Below are 15144 nucleotides of genomic sequence, written 5' to 3'. Positions count from 1 at the left end.
ACAGTGTTAACAGTAAACCCAGGGCACAGGATGGGAGGTGGAGGGCAGTCCCTGTGGCTGAGGGGGAGCCCTTCTCTCTGGCAAGCCAAATGGCCCGAAGGAGCCAGCTCCAGAAAAGGGGCCCTCAGCCCCCCAACCCTCCTCCTTCTTCCACGTGAGGCCTTCTTCCAGGCTGCCCCCAACACAGCCGCCTTTGTCCACACACATCAGAGTGGCCACCACTGCCGTGCCTTTGCTGCGGGCCCTATAAAACAGGACCCCTGCAGCTAAACCTCACCACTCGCTGAGCTTCCAGGCCCTCTGACAGCCACCTTGTGTGGCAGGAAGGAGAGCCGAAGCAGCAAGGTGAGCGGCAGGCCTCCTCAGTGTGAGGACAGCGATGCAGTCCAAGGAAACACCGAGAAGGAGTGCACCCAACAAGGAGACGTGTCAAGGGCAGAGGGATAGCGCCCATGGCACAAAAGACACCAGTGCCTGAGGTACCTCTGGCGCGCAGCCCACAGACACTTACAGGCGGTACCAATGGCACCACAGTGACGCAGGGAACAGGCTGCCCCCTCAGCCATACAGTGACAGGGGGCTGGGGCCTTCCCAATGGTGCAACAGTGGCATGGGGCAAAGGCAGGAGCACCAGCCAGAGAGCCGCGTGGAGGAGAGGCGTGCTTATCGTCCAGAATGCAGTGTGGGACCCAGCCGTGGCTGTAACCCAGGCGGCAGTGTCAAACCCATGCATGGAAATGAACAGAGAGTGGCATGGGACCTCGGTGTGGGACTGGATGACCCCCTGGTTCGGCACCCTCGCCAGAGAACATTCCCGATGGAAGGCATCCCGTGTGGGCAGTCCCGGGCAAGGACGGGCTTGTCCTTCTGCCAGACACCGTGGAGCCCATGGAGATGGATGCACCAAAAGACGTGGAGGAACCAATGGGGTTGGATCCACCTCAGCCAGGTCAGACCCGCGACGCCCCTGGCCTGCCCCTGCTCCCTGCCATCTGAGCACACCAGCAGCGTCACAGCAGTGCCCGGCGAGCTCCCTGCTCGTCGCGCAGGCTCCATCCCCAGCATTAGCCTGGAGCCACCGAACACCACGGACATCCTGCAGGCTCCCCTGCAGGATGTCCCGGCAGTAAAGAGCTGTGTTGCCAATTCTCAGGGCTGTGTGAGTGCTTCTTTCCCATCCCCAGCCCCTGTGCGAGAGGCGGCAGCCCTTCTGCACGGAGCCTGGAGGAAGAGCACAAGAGACCCAGCTCCCTTCTGGCTGCTGCTGGGTGACAGGAGAACCCGAGGGCCACCATGCGCCTTTAACATGTGTGAAAACAGACTGAGGGGTGAAAACAGTAGTGTGTAAGCGATTATGGGTGGGTAATTTCTTATTTTACGAGTGAGTTTCTGTATCTGAGTAATTGGTAACGACAGACATAGAGAAGGCTGAGGTACTCGGCAACTTCTTCGCCTCCGTCTAACGGCTGACAGGGGCTCCTAATGGCGGCGAAGGGGCAGTGGGACGAGCGCAGCCCAGCGGGGCCACACGGCTTAAATCCCCTGCCGGCGGTCAGGGCGGTGCGGGGGGGCGGTGTGTGCTGCCAGGGGCGGGGAAGGGAAGCCATAAACGAGGCGAGGCCGCCCCGACGGTGTCGCCTCCCCCCGCGTCCCGGCGCTGCCCGCTTGTCCCTCAGCCTCGGGCGGGCGGGCAGGGAGCCGCTCGCCATGAGGCGCGGCCCCGCCTGAGCACCTGCAGGCGGCCGCCGGCCCCCCTCAGCCCTCGGAGGGGCCATGGAGAGCCCCGCGGGCGGCAGCGCGGCGGCGGAGCCGGGGCACCCCGGCACGGAGCCGGAGCTGCCGGCTCCCTCCCCGCCCGAGGCGGCAGCGGGTGTGGAGGTGGCGGAGGGTGCACCGCGGGCGCGCTGCCTGCGGGCTGTGTATGTGCTGAACGAGCCGCCCAAGGGGGGAGCCGGGGCGAGGAGCCCCGAGGCGGGGGCTCGGCAGTGCCTGCTGAGGGCTTGCGAGGCTGAGGGGGCTCAGCTGGGCACGGTCAACTTCGGGGAGCTGGACTTCGGGGAGACGGCGGTGCTGGACGCCTTCTACGACGCGGGTGAGGGGGACGGAGCCTGGGCGGGGGGTGGGGGGGTGGGGACGGGGAGAGGGCTCCGAGGGGAGCCTCGTGTTATTGCTGTCTTGTCTGGCTACCTTGGTGGTCGTCTTTCAAGACCAAGGTCACTTTATAAGAGGTTTATACAACTTTGTGGTGCTAAACTGCCTTTCTGTACGCTTACGTCCAGCAAGAGCCTGGTTTCCAGGAGCACCCTGGCCAAGGAGCAGGAGGTGTGAGAAAATGTCTCTTCCTTACGCCAGCTCCTTCAGGCACCACAGAGCATTACCCCAGTAAGACTGGCAAGCCTCCAGTGCCAGCCAAGCCTCAAGGAGTAGCAAATTTCTTGCTTGTGCAGTTTGGTGAGAACCTTCTTCCAGCTCTAAGCCTGGCTGAGATCTCAGAGCTGAGACATGTTAGAGATGGACATAGCATGAAGACATAGCATGAAGACGCTGATCTGGCTTGCTCAGATAGTTCATGTACACTGCTCCAGACCTGGACAGTGAAATTGGGTCATGTAGTTGCCCAGGGAAGTGGTGGCATCACCGTCCCTGGGGGTGTTCAAGGAACGGTTGGACCTGGTGCTTAGGGACATGGTTTAGTGGGTGACATTGGTGGTAGGGGGATGGTTGGGAGCAGATGATCGTGAAGGTCTCTTCCAGCTTTAATGATTCTGTGATTCTAAGGGTGTGTAGAAGTGTGGCCTGAAGAAGACAGCTTGTCAGTGTTGCTTACCCTGTCCAGGCTTGAGCTGTTGATTGGGCTCTGTTGGTTCAGAAGAAACCTCTTCTCCCTTCTCCACTCAAAAAAAAAACACCTGTTAGGTTGGACAGTGCAGGAGAGAGTCAGGAGCTTTGTGAGTAAGCAGAGGAAGCTCCTAGGTCAATAGGTAATTTTAAAAATAATCAAGGTGAGTGTGTGTGTAGAAATTCCAGACCGATTTTTCTCCTATCATTATGAGTGGACCTCAGGAAACTGGGGGATTCACAGACTCCAAAGAGGAAAGTACCATTAAGTCCAGGCTTATGCCCATCTTACACAAGAAGAAACTTTGATTTGCTCATGAGATATGTTAAAGTAGACTTTTTAAGACTTTAGTCTTGAAATCCTCATATGACATTGAGTCTATTTCATCCCCTGATAAGTCACCCAAATATTGAGGAACCTCACGTTGTTGTTGTTTTCTTCATTTTTTTTTTTTTTTTTTAACTTCAAATTCCCAATCAGGAGATTCTATTATATCTCTATTAGCAGAGTTGAAAAGTGTTCTCTGTGCATAACAGATACACTGTTCGTGTGTTTTAGTACACAGCCATAAAGGAGCAATTTCTTTGCATTGCTCCAGGATTACTGTATGCTTACTCTCCTGAAGGTAAGCATAATATTATACTTCCTGGTGGACTCATCGATACAAAAATGTTTCTGTTTCTACTAATAGTCCTATTAATGTATTTGCACACACTTGTTCTGCTTTGCACTGAGCTCTTATTATGAGACAGCTATTAGTTTTGTTTAGTTGCATTATGAAATAGGTGTCTTGTCTGGGAGCGTGGCCTAACTTTGCAAACCTCTACGGTGTTCAGGTCATCTTGTAGGACCAAGATCATTTTATAAGTGATTAATAATGGTTTGCAATACTGAACTGCCTTACTGCTGAATACTACTGCAACGCTCTTATGTACAGGCTTAGTAAGCAAATGTTTTATATAATTTTTATGTCTATTAAAAACTAATTGAACAGTCCTCAACCAATAATTGTTCCAAAGGAGACCATTCGAAATAGTCTTTGTATCCATATCTTTCCAGTAACAACTTTTTGAGATCAGCCAGGGGGACAACTCTGTAATCTGTGTAATGTATTCCCTTATTTGGCAAAAATTTTGGTCAAAGCATCCTTTAATGTTGTTACCTGTAGTGAGAGAAACTCAAGTCTATTAGCACAAGTCACTGTTGTCAATCAGACTGCAAGCTGTCGAAAAGCAGAGAGGTTTTCGTCAGTATATACTTATTGGAAAATCACGCAGAATGTTACTGGTAGTTTAGCATTTGTTCATTGATAAGAATCCCAAATTAGCTACTATCAACTACAATGTACCCTGAAAATGTGAACATCCTTAAAAAAAAAAAAAAGCTAGGTATAAACTATCATTTTAATACAATATTGTTTTGCTCTTCTGTTGTTTTAGTAAGTACCACTTCTAGCATCAACGTTTTTAATAACTTTTTTGCTTTTGCATCGCTGCAGTTACTGCCTGTTTTTTAACTGAAGATCTTAGCTCACCGGTTCATGCCTTTACCTTTTTTTTTTTTTATTTATTTATATATTTTTTGAACAGTTGGGCTGTACTGTCCTCCTCCCCTTCCTTTGGAGATTTCTCTATTCTTATCATGTGTCTAAAGCAGATGTTCAGAGAAAACCTCAGTTAGAATTTCTAAAGTTATAGAACCACAGAATGCCCTGAGTTGGAAGGGGACACAAGGATCTTCCAGTCCAACTCCTGGCTCCACACAGCACCACCCAAAAATCAGACCCTGTGTCTAAGAGCACTGTCCAAAGGCTCCTTGAACTCTGTCAGGCTCAGTGCCGTGACCACTGCCCTGGGGAGCCTGTCCCAGTGCCTTGCCACCCTCTGTGTGCAGACCCTTTCCCTAACCCCCAGCCTGACCCTCCCCTGTCCCAGATCCATGCTGTTCCCTCGGGTCCTGTCGCTGTCCCCAGAGAGCAGAGCTCAGCGCCTGCCCCTCCGCTCCCCTTGTGAGGGAGCTGCAGGCCGCCATGAGGCCTCCCCTCAGCCTGCTCTGCTCGGGGCTCAACAAAACAAGGCACCTCAGCTGCTCCTCATGTATCTTGTCCTCTAGACCCTTCATGATCTTTGTGTCCCTCCTTTGGACACTCTCTGATAGTTTTATCTCCTTCTAATTTTGTGGTGCCCCAAAGTGCACACAGCACTTGGGGTGAGGCTGCACCAGAGTAGAGTGGGACAATCCCTTCCCTCGGCCAGCTAGCCATGCTGTGCCTGATGCTCCTCACGGTACGGATGGCCCTTTTGGCTGTCAGGGCACACTGCTGGCTAATATTCAATTTGCCATCAACCAGAATCCGCAGACCCCTTTCCATGGTGCTGCTCTCCAGCCTCTCCTATGTACAGCCAGGGTTGCCCTGTCCCACATGCAGGATCCAGCACTTGCTCTTGTTGAACTTCACGCAGTTGGTGATTGCCCAGCTCTCGAACTTGTCAAGGTCCCTCTGCAAGGCCTCCCCACCACTGAGGGAGTCAACAGCTCCTCCCAGTTCTGTGTCATCTGCAGACTTACTCAAAACACGTATACATATATATATATAAACACATATATATATAATTGAAAGAAATGTTATGCTTGTGTAAGATATCTAGTAGATGTTTCCCATACTGAATGGATCTAGTATAATGCATATTTATTTTCTGCATGCTCTGTGTACAACTTTGGGAAGCAGTTCCTCTTGCTCTCTTAGGAGAGTAGGGCTTCTCTAGAAGATGCTTGCCTGTAGTTGTCTTTTGGTTTACTAGTTGAAATCTTGACCACTATGTATCCACTAATGTTTAAAGAGGTCCCCTGGTTCTGGATCAGGTCAGCGGGCTCTCTGTTGAGAGTGCCATCCATGATCCCATTTTCCCCATTCTGCCTGCAGTCGTAGCCATTTACTTGAAGCTGTAAGACACTCTCCCCCCGCCCCCAGGCATGTGCATTTTATTTAGTGTGAATCTATGATATAATGATTCTTGGAATCTGTCCCTTTGTGAAGACAAACCCAGCAAACTTTAATGACAGAGTGCAAGGAGAAAGATCAGCAGGAGCCTCTTTTTCCTGTCTGCAGGCAGACTTCCTTGTAGATGATTTTTTGGAAAACCACTGAGAAGAGTGCTGCAAAAACAGCTGTTTTCTGTCATAAGAGGATGATGTCTCTTTCTTTTCTCCTTGAGTGTGCTCATTACTGACTCCCCACCATTTGAAATCTTACCCTGCATAGAAATGCCACTTGTGGCTCGTGCCTTAAGTAAGCAATTTCAGAGCAGCAGGTAATGCAGAATGACTGATGTTCAGGAACCACAAAACTTTCGGAGGTGCTTTAATAAAAGGGAACTTGGAAGTTCTGCAGCTCTTGTGAGCAAACTTGCAACGAATGGTGAAATTAGGGCTTGTTAACAAAAAGATGAGCTCTCTTTGCTCAGGCTGTGTTATAGAAACAAGCTGGCAACAAAGTAATGTATGTTATGCAGAAATGAACGATGGTATCTACCTAAGAGAAGCAACCGGGATGCTGGCATACATTGAATGTATCTCTAGGAAGGAAGTGTCATTATTTTTAGGCAGAAAGTCACAGATACCAGGCATTGGTGTGTAGCTTTTCTTTCCTTTTTTTTTTTTTTTTTTTTTTTCTTACAAAATAAAAGCAATCTTACACAAGAACAGCAAGCCTAGGAACTGACTGAGGATTTTTGAAGTTCTTCAGAATTATCCCTTGCAGAAAATCAAACTAAAATGACTGTAGTGTGTTCATAACCAGCTGAAGAGGCATGGTGAAAGGGTGACTGTGGCCTTGCTAGTGGTGTTGCAAATCGATTTAGTCTTTTCGTGGTCTGACTATATACACAAAAGGTCTTTCAGTTCCAGATGTGTTAAGAAAGAAAACATGGTGCCAGAGTTAAATGTCTGCCCTGTACCTGTGGAAGGGTGATGTCAGATGGAAAGAGCAGTAGCTTTTACTTGTCTACCTGAAACTTTATCAAGGCTTATTGCTCACAGTCTTTGGCCACAGCGCTGAGTGAAGGAGCGGCACCCTCTACAGTTGTGCAAGTTTTGCACGTTCCCGTTTTGGTTCTGTGAGATCCTGTTTCTGTAGCGGATTATCCTTTTACCTCAGGAAGGATGCACAGCAGTCTGTTCTGAGGCTTGGAATATTCCTTGGCTCATTTGGCCATGATGTCTTGAGAAGACGGCAGTCACTGAAGTCAGCAACCAGCAATGTGACAGTCAACTGGAAGGAAGAAAAACTAGGGAGAGACTGGAGTACTGAGGAATAAAGCTAGAAGTTTGCCTGAGGAAATAAACAAAATGCAACACAACATTTATCACTAGTTTAAGCTAATATACAGCATGGCAACTAGCAGAGTTGAGCTGGAGGCACACGTTTTTCTTGCTGATTGCTGCAGGAACTGTAATCTCTGACAGGAAGGTGAGGATGACAGCTGAGGGCAATAACTTCTTAAATAAGCTTTGGCACACCTTGCTGCTGCAATTTATCTTTGCCCTTGGGTGTGACAGCGAACAGCAGAGAAGGGGTTAGAGGTTAGCTATCTGCTGCTGCCTCAGCAGGCAGGGGTTGCTGTTTTACTGAGGAATACTTGGTGGTTTTTCTTCCACTTCTTTTGCCCTGCAGTCATCCCAATGTCTGGGGGTGTATTTTCTTTAAACCTGAGGAGATACATACTCTGTCATCTGATCTTTTATCTCCACGTGGTACTGCACATCTAGAGCAAGTCCGTGTGTCTCCAGCAAAGCACTGCGTTGTGCCATCAAACTAAATATTCTGGTGACAAAACTCTGCCGTCTACGAGTATTGCAGTCCTTTTACACTCAAGTGCATGAGGTGAGTTTTAAAAGACCATCGTGAGCTTGAGACAATCCATCACGTGTAGGTGTTACTGTGTTAAGCTACATCCTGGGCACTGTGCTGCATGGTTACATTCATGGAGAATGGCTTTGTATCAACCTTGTTGCTGTTCGAATGCATAACCTGAAAGGCTTCACTTTGGTCCAACTATTCTATGAAAGAACTCCTTGAAGTTGGTGGAACAAGTTTAGAAACATGCAAACAAGTAACCATAAATAGGTTATATGGAATCCATTAATGTTCCTGTGGTTTATTGCCCTCGGCCAAATGCAGGATTGGAGCTGCATTCAGAGAATAAAGAAGATGTTAAAAACAAAAAAGAAGAAAAGAAGATATATACCCTGACTCCCTCATGGAGAGAGAGTCTTGTGTTACTTCTCCTTTTGGAGAACCTCTCTTTTTAGTTGTGGTTGGCCGTGTGGAAAGGAATAGTGGCAATAAAAGCCCAGTGTGAGTTGCTACCTTTTAATGAAGCCTTGAATTTAATTGTCTACATCTCTAGAAACCAGCTGTTAATCATACCAATCTGGGCCTCTTTCCCTGTTCCAAGGTGAGAGTATACGTGTATGCGTGCTCTGTCACCTCCAGCTTTCCACTTTCTCTGCTTGCCTTTCTCCCCTCCTGTTCCTAAACCTTAAATCTGAGGGAGCTCTCTGGATTCAGAGTCTGGCTATGAACCCTGTGTCATGGAGTTTTGTAGCTAGGAGCACATCGGATTATTTCTAGGCATTAAGTCAGCTGAGAAAGAATCTCCCTGAATGTCATGCAAATTGTGTGTTTGTATTTGTTTTAATTCGCTCTGCATGCAATGTTTTCACTTTATGATTCTTTCTAAATAGATCTAATTAGGCAGAAGCTTTTGCACCCATTACAATGGGTAATGAATGGTTGGATATATCATCAGCTGTCTTTGATCTGAAGACAAATTATTGTCACACTTACTGCCCTTGAAAACACCAGAGATGACATTTTTGTTTTGTTTTTAAATATTGCTTAAACGTTTTGGGGAAAATGAAACCTTGTAAGCAAGCAGTTTCTACCTTGCTGCATTTCCAGTTGTCTGAGCAATATCAGAGAGCTCCTGAAAAGCAGCAGTGAGAAGAGAAGTGAGGCTGACTGGCTTGAGTCAACCGGGCTGTACACCTGAGGCTGCTGATGTGTGAGCCTGGTCCCTTGGCTCCTTTGCACTCATTGCATGCTTGTTCAGGCCTACTGTGCTGTGTGTACCATATTCTTTATAGGTTTAAGATTTGCAAGCTGTTTCTGTAAGACCTGAGCTCACAAAATTAAATGTTTTTTTAAAGGCAATGTTTCTTTATGTGGGTTAATTACGTTGCTTTAATTTTCATTCTTCCATGAAATAGACAAATGGTGAGAGAAATGCAGTTAGCTCGTGTGGCGTTCTGCTGTCACGTTTTGCTTTTTTTAGTGTAATTATACCTCACTTTTGTTTTATTGTCAAATTATGTGTGGATATTAAACAAATATTGATGTGTTCCGTAGTTAAAAAGTAACTAATGTTCCTGTTTTGCAGATGTAGAAGGATTGAGGTAAAGCTTTTCTGGCGTGTAAGGAGTTGGTGCAGAGCTGGGATGAGAACTCCAGACTTTTTGGCTTCCTCTGCGCTCCGTCTCAGCGATGGCCTCAAGTTCAGGCTGGGCGGCTGTCTGTGCTGCCTGCAGCCTGTGTCCAGTTGACCCCTGGGGCATGCTGCTGCTTTGGCACATGCAGAGGAGCAGCCCCTGCAGCGCCTGTTTGGCGTAGCTGCCGCCTCCTTTCACGCTGCAATGATGTTCTGTGGCTGGAATGAGGCCGTGGAGACAGGCAGGGGTCTTCCTTTAGGAGGACCTCGGGGTAGTTTACTGCTTGCAGGTGGAATCTGTGAACACGGTAGGTAGGCTCTGTTTTTTTCAGTGTGGACGGGAGATGCTTTAACCTCAAGCTACCTTTGAACGGCAGCGTGTGTGTCTGAGACTGAGCCAAGAGGGAGGGCAGCTGTTGTTTTATCCTGCTCCCAGGCACGGGCTTGCTGTGAACAGCAGAGCTGCAGTCCCTGCTGAGGTCAGCGTGGTTCAGCTGGCAGCTGCTGGGGGACCACACGTGTCCCACAGTACGATTCCACCTAACCTCTTACCTTTCTTTTGGGAGCTGCAGCTACCTGCACCTTTCCTTGGGAGCTTGGGGCTGCTATAGAGGCAGTTCAGGAGCAAAAACTGCACCTCTGCGGTCTGTGAGGAGGGGGCCCCAAAGCTGCAACGTGAATTCTGACACTTAAAAGCGTTGGATCAGTCTGCCATGATAAAACGTGCTTGCTTTTTTTATCCTTCATAATACATTCTTATGGCCAAAGGGCATGGCCCCGGCCTTGGTAAGCGTGACCTTCCATTGAATGAAGTGGGCTCTGCTGCCAGGCACAAATCCAAAACTGTAGTGGTGCTGCTAAAAGAGTACATCCCCAGCCTTCTGCTCAGCTGGGGTGCTGCAGCTGAATCCGGCATTAAGGGAAATCCTTTGGTTTGCCATAGCTGAACATCTGGGCACACAGTTGTGTCTAGTATAGTATACACTGCTGTTAGGCTTACATTCTCGTGAAACATTTGTAAATATTTGTTTAAAGAAGGAAACAAAGGGTAACTATAAATAGAATAATCTTGTGGTGCTTTTTAAACCTGCTTCCCTGGGTATTATCTTTCTTGTTTCATTTTTGCATTAAGTTGAAAGAGGAAATGCCTAAACTCTCTGCTGCTTGTGTCTCTCTCTTCTTCCATTTAGGAGAACCTGCCTGCATGCACAGAGCTGTAGCTCAATGATGGGTGGTCTTTGGCCTCTTGACAACTTGAGAGATGCTGTTCACTTAGTGTCTGAAGCTCTTCAGGTGTAAAATCAAATGCATTAGTTCTGTTTAAAATAAATAAATTAGCTGTAAATCAATATGATAATGAGCTTTCCCTAAAACTCTTCAACCTCCTACTAGTGCTATGTATGAGTTGTGGAAACTCTTTTGCCTCCAAGAGCACTGAAAACAGAGTTGTAAAACTTTTTTTTTTTTTTCTCCCTTTAAATTCTAATACATGTGTGTGCTGGGGGGGGGGGATAGGTTTCTTGTTTGTCTTGCCTTTGTTCTGAGAGTGACAGGCTGAAACAGGACTAGGAATTCGTGAATGGAAACAGTTACAGTGCTATATTCTGTGTGCGCTGTTTTCAAACAGCAACAGACCAGTCATCTCTGCTGCTTTAATCTTAGCTGGAAATAAAAGTTTGCAGGAGAAAAGCTCCTGCAAAGAAATGTTTGCAGTGGAGTTGCTGCTTTGTACTAGGCGTCTTTACTTAGCGCTGCACACACAGAAGCCCTGCTGTGAAATAGAACAACTCTCTGCTTTTGTCAGCATCGTCTCTGCCTTTTGTAGAAAGCTGGGTTGTTTCAGGTATTTTCTGTGTCCTGGATGTACTCCAGTCTTTATACTGTCAGCGTGAGAAAAGGATGTGATCACCCAGCTCAAAGCCAGACATTGTGCCTCTGCCTGCTAATGTGGTGCGTGGTCCTTAAGCTAACAGCCAAATTAAGGAGTTTGGTCATGGAGAAAGTACCCAACCCAGAGTGGAAAAAAGTTTGAAAATGGTCAAGTTGGATTTTTTGTTTCCATTGTAATTAGATTTTGGAGTTGCTTAAACTTAGCTTTTTTGGCTTATTTTAGTAACTACAGTTCAAAACTAGGTAAGTCTTGATACCATTTTTTAAAAAACAAGCTGATTTGACTATGTGCCTTGTAGTCAAGACTGCACAAAGGAATGCTTGATTTGTCTCTATTTTTATTTTTCCCTTTAACACCTGTTTCGATTCCTTGTTTTGTGATTATGATCACCTCTGTGAAGATACAGTACAACTTTGGAGAAGAATACCAAGTTACCTTCGTTAACTTTTGCTATTTTAGACCATTTTAAAGATGGTTATCCAGAATTTAGTTTGTTCAATCAAAACTTTGTGGCATACTTCCCACCATGACAGATTCACAAGGTACTGATTGCTATGTACACTTGATCCTTTTCCTTCAATATGACCAAATTTGCATTTTCCACCTTATGGTCCTTGAAATAGCTGGCAGGTGCCATTCTATCCTGGCTGTTTAGTAAATCCGCGGGGCCTTTGATCTGACTGTGGTAGTTGCTCAACCCTGACTTTGACAAGTGCCTCATCAAAGTTGATAAAGCTTTGAAGAGTCACAAGTGCTGTAATGTGTGGTATAGATCTCGTCCTCCTCTTGGAGTATATGTTGCTATGCATGAAAATGGCCATGTTATCATGCTTTCCTGAACACTTTCAAAGTATTTTTTGAAAAATATACTGGTTTAATCTCGTCTTGCACAGCTAATACTTAATTCCAACTAGTAAACCTCAGCTTAACTCTGATTCCAAAGGAAAAAACAGCAAATGCCCACTCTCAGCAGCATTTCAGGGACGTAGTTTAGTGGGTGATACTGGAGGTTGGGGTATGGTTAGACCAGATGATCTCAGAGGTCTTTCCCAACTGTAATGATTCTGTGATTTGACGTCCTTTGATAGCCTGAGTATCTCATCGTCCAACTGCAGACCAGAACACAGTACAAAGATGGTCCTGATGGCCTGAAGGAACAAATAGGAGCTGTGCTGTGAAAGTTGTAAACTGATTTTCAGAGTGACTAATACAACAAGCATTAGTTGCTTTTTTTTTTTTTTTTGTACTGCTTAGTTCTGATCAGTCATCTATCTGTACTACACTACACTGTGATCACTGGGACAAAGCAGAGAAGCAGTTCTAGGACGGAGATGTGTGAAGCTGGGGTGCAGCTTTTGTATTATTATTATTTATATTATTATGTTTTTATTCTTCTTCACTTACCAACCCCAAATCTCTAGAAACTACATTCTTTCCCCAGAATATGAAGAAAAGTATGCTTCAGCAAGTTGTGCCAGAGATTTCCTGAAGTCTGTCTGGAACCATATCCTGTTGATTGGAACAGCAATGTGGATTCAGCCGTGTAATACGTAGAACATTGCAACTATAATTACCCTCAAGAGGCAGTTAACAATACTTGTAGAATTGAGTTTTCAGTGAAAAAGCCAATGTGTCTTGGGATTTATTAAATACTTGTTGGTGTATTTTTTTTGCCTCTTTAAAGCTGAGATCTTGTCAGCATCCATGGTGGACTGCATCTCCTGACAACTTTATACGTGCATATATTTTGAGGTGAGCCATTCTACACTCTAATAAATGACAGAGACCACGTTTGGAGGCTTGCTGTTAAATCAGTTTCATGTGATTCAGTTTGTCTGCTGAATCACAACTTGGAAGTGCTAATATTCCTGTGATTCTATAGAGATCCCATGGTGATTAGCTTTGGGTTATAATTCGTACTTACTTTTACTTATATTCTAAGCTGAAATAGGGAAATTTAGAATGGATGTGCTGTGATGGTGAACAAGCTGGGTTTGTGCTTAATGTTCCTCATCTGGAAGCTGGAAGTAATGATATGTACTGTATTCATAGGCTAGGTAAAGCAGATAATGTTTGCAACTTGCTTTGGAAATAAGAGCTTCTACTGAAATTCCGGATTGTATTGATCACTACCCAGTGCCTGGAAATAATTTTCTCATTTTTTAATGGATGGTGCACGTTTCTGAAGTGACAATATTCAGTGGTACATCAGGATTTTTGCAGTATCACCCACAGCCTTTAGGCTGGCTCATAATGCCTGTAGTGTTTACAGGCAAGTTAAAAATGGATTGAGTCCACATCTGCCCAGCATGCAGAGTACTGAGTCAAGAGCTCTGCAGCTGTACGTGAGTGGAAGTCTCTTGGCCAACCAAGAATCTGTGGTTTTCTCTAAACTTTATTTGCCTTGCCACTTTAATAATGCTGCCTGCTTTTAATTAACAATTTATTTGTGCGTAATTTATTGTACTTTACATGGGCCCTAAATGAAAGGCTGAGAGTCTATCCCAATAAGAGGAAATCTGCGATCTAGTTATGAAGCTGGATACCTCACACATTGGTAGTGACGGAGCTGTTTCTTGATGTTTGTTTTTTAAAGATTATTTGAAAAGAAAAAAGGATCAAGAGTAGGGAAGTCTCACTTATCTATATGTGCTAAAGCTTTAATTCTTAAAAAAATAAAAAAAATAAAAAAAAAAAAAATTTCAATATCTTTACCCAGACCCGTGAACTTTAGTGTACCAAAATCTTTTTCCTTCTTTCCATTGTCATGTTTTGTATTTTGATTACTTTGGGCAGAAGTTAAAGCTCAGCATAATTGTATTTTTTCCAATGTTTTTGATGTATATTGTTGACCAGCGTGTGACCTGCTGGAGATGTGCAGATTTGGCAGTTTTTTTCGGCTCCCCAGCCAAGGTATCCAACGTTCAATGATGGGTGACTCTTAAGTGGTTTAGTTTGGATGTTGAAAAGTTTGGAGCTTATCTAAATCTCCTTGGCCTAGAAATTAATTTGCCTGAGTTGTGGAGGAAGGGACAGCCTTTCTCATTGAAGTTCATATTCTTTTTTTTTTTTTAATGATACTTTAATCCCTTTCAGTGCCTATTGCGACCCAGTGTAGGAAGTGCAGAGGTGCAGGAGAAGTTAGATAAAGTTCACCTTTCTTATCCCCTCCACCGCCGAACTGCAGGCAAGGTTCAAGTGAGGTTCAGGGTTGGGTGTTTTTTCTGTACGCTCTCTCTGCTGGCGAGCTCAGCTCTAGTAAACATTGCAGTGGGAATATCCTCATGTGACGCTTGGCACACAGCTAGTGCAGCAGGCAAGTGTGAAGAGCCTGTTTTTAATTTACTCCACCATTTCCCTCTGTTAACTAGGGCAATGAAATGACAGGTTGTGCAGAATTACCAGGCTCTTTATCTTGCAGTGAAGTTTGGGAGAGAATGTTATCCTCAGTGAGCCTGCGTAGTTAAAAGTATGGCTGGTGTGAGATGCCTACTCTTTATGGCTTCCTAGCATCTATGTCAAAGCTTTTAATATAGTAGGAGCATAAAAGCAGGGAGAATTACTGAGCAGGTATCTCATTCTCAGACAGTCTGTGATGAGTGAGTGTTTTTGTGGCGTCCTGGGTGCGTAGGTTGAGAGGCCTTTTTCAATTGCTGATATTAACTTGGGGAAAAATTGAGAAATGAGTGACTTCTGGAAACTTTGGTTGCCTAACGTCTGAATAACAAAAAGGGAAAGAAATGCAGGTTATTTAAATATGCCATGACAATGTTTGAGTGCTGCTTTGTCAGTGTTCATTTGGGTACATTTGGGTATCGGGGTTGAATGAGCACATAGGAAGTGTAAATAGCTGTCTATTTTGAGTAGAGATTCAGGCATACCGATTGCTTTGTAGATACTTAGCTGCTTGGCAGATGAAAGTTAGC

The 15144-nt window shown here is 45.6% G+C and overlaps 1 protein-coding gene across 2 annotated transcripts in view; it reads left to right on the top strand.

Annotated features, from left to right (window-relative positions):
- The first annotated feature begins 1591 nt into the window (after positions 1-1591).
- Positions 1592-15144, top strand: part of MAP3K15 (mitogen-activated protein kinase kinase kinase 15) — an 82456-nt gene continuing 68903 nt past the window's right edge. Inside the window, exon 1 of one of the 2 annotated variants that reach the window (XM_068684198.1) lies at positions 1592-2092. In XM_068684198.1, coding sequence (XP_068540299.1) covers positions 1774-2092 — 319 coding nt within the window. In that variant the 5' untranslated portion in view covers positions 1592-1773. The remainder of the gene's footprint in view (positions 2093-15144) is intronic. The other variant, XM_068684207.1, reaches the window with a different exon arrangement.

Source organism: Anas acuta, chromosome 1 (genome assembly GCF_963932015.1).
Source record: "Anas acuta chromosome 1, bAnaAcu1.1, whole genome shotgun sequence".
Taxonomy (NCBI): domain Eukaryota; kingdom Metazoa; phylum Chordata; class Aves; order Anseriformes; family Anatidae; genus Anas; species Anas acuta.
This window is presented reverse-complemented; position numbering and strand designations above follow the sequence as displayed.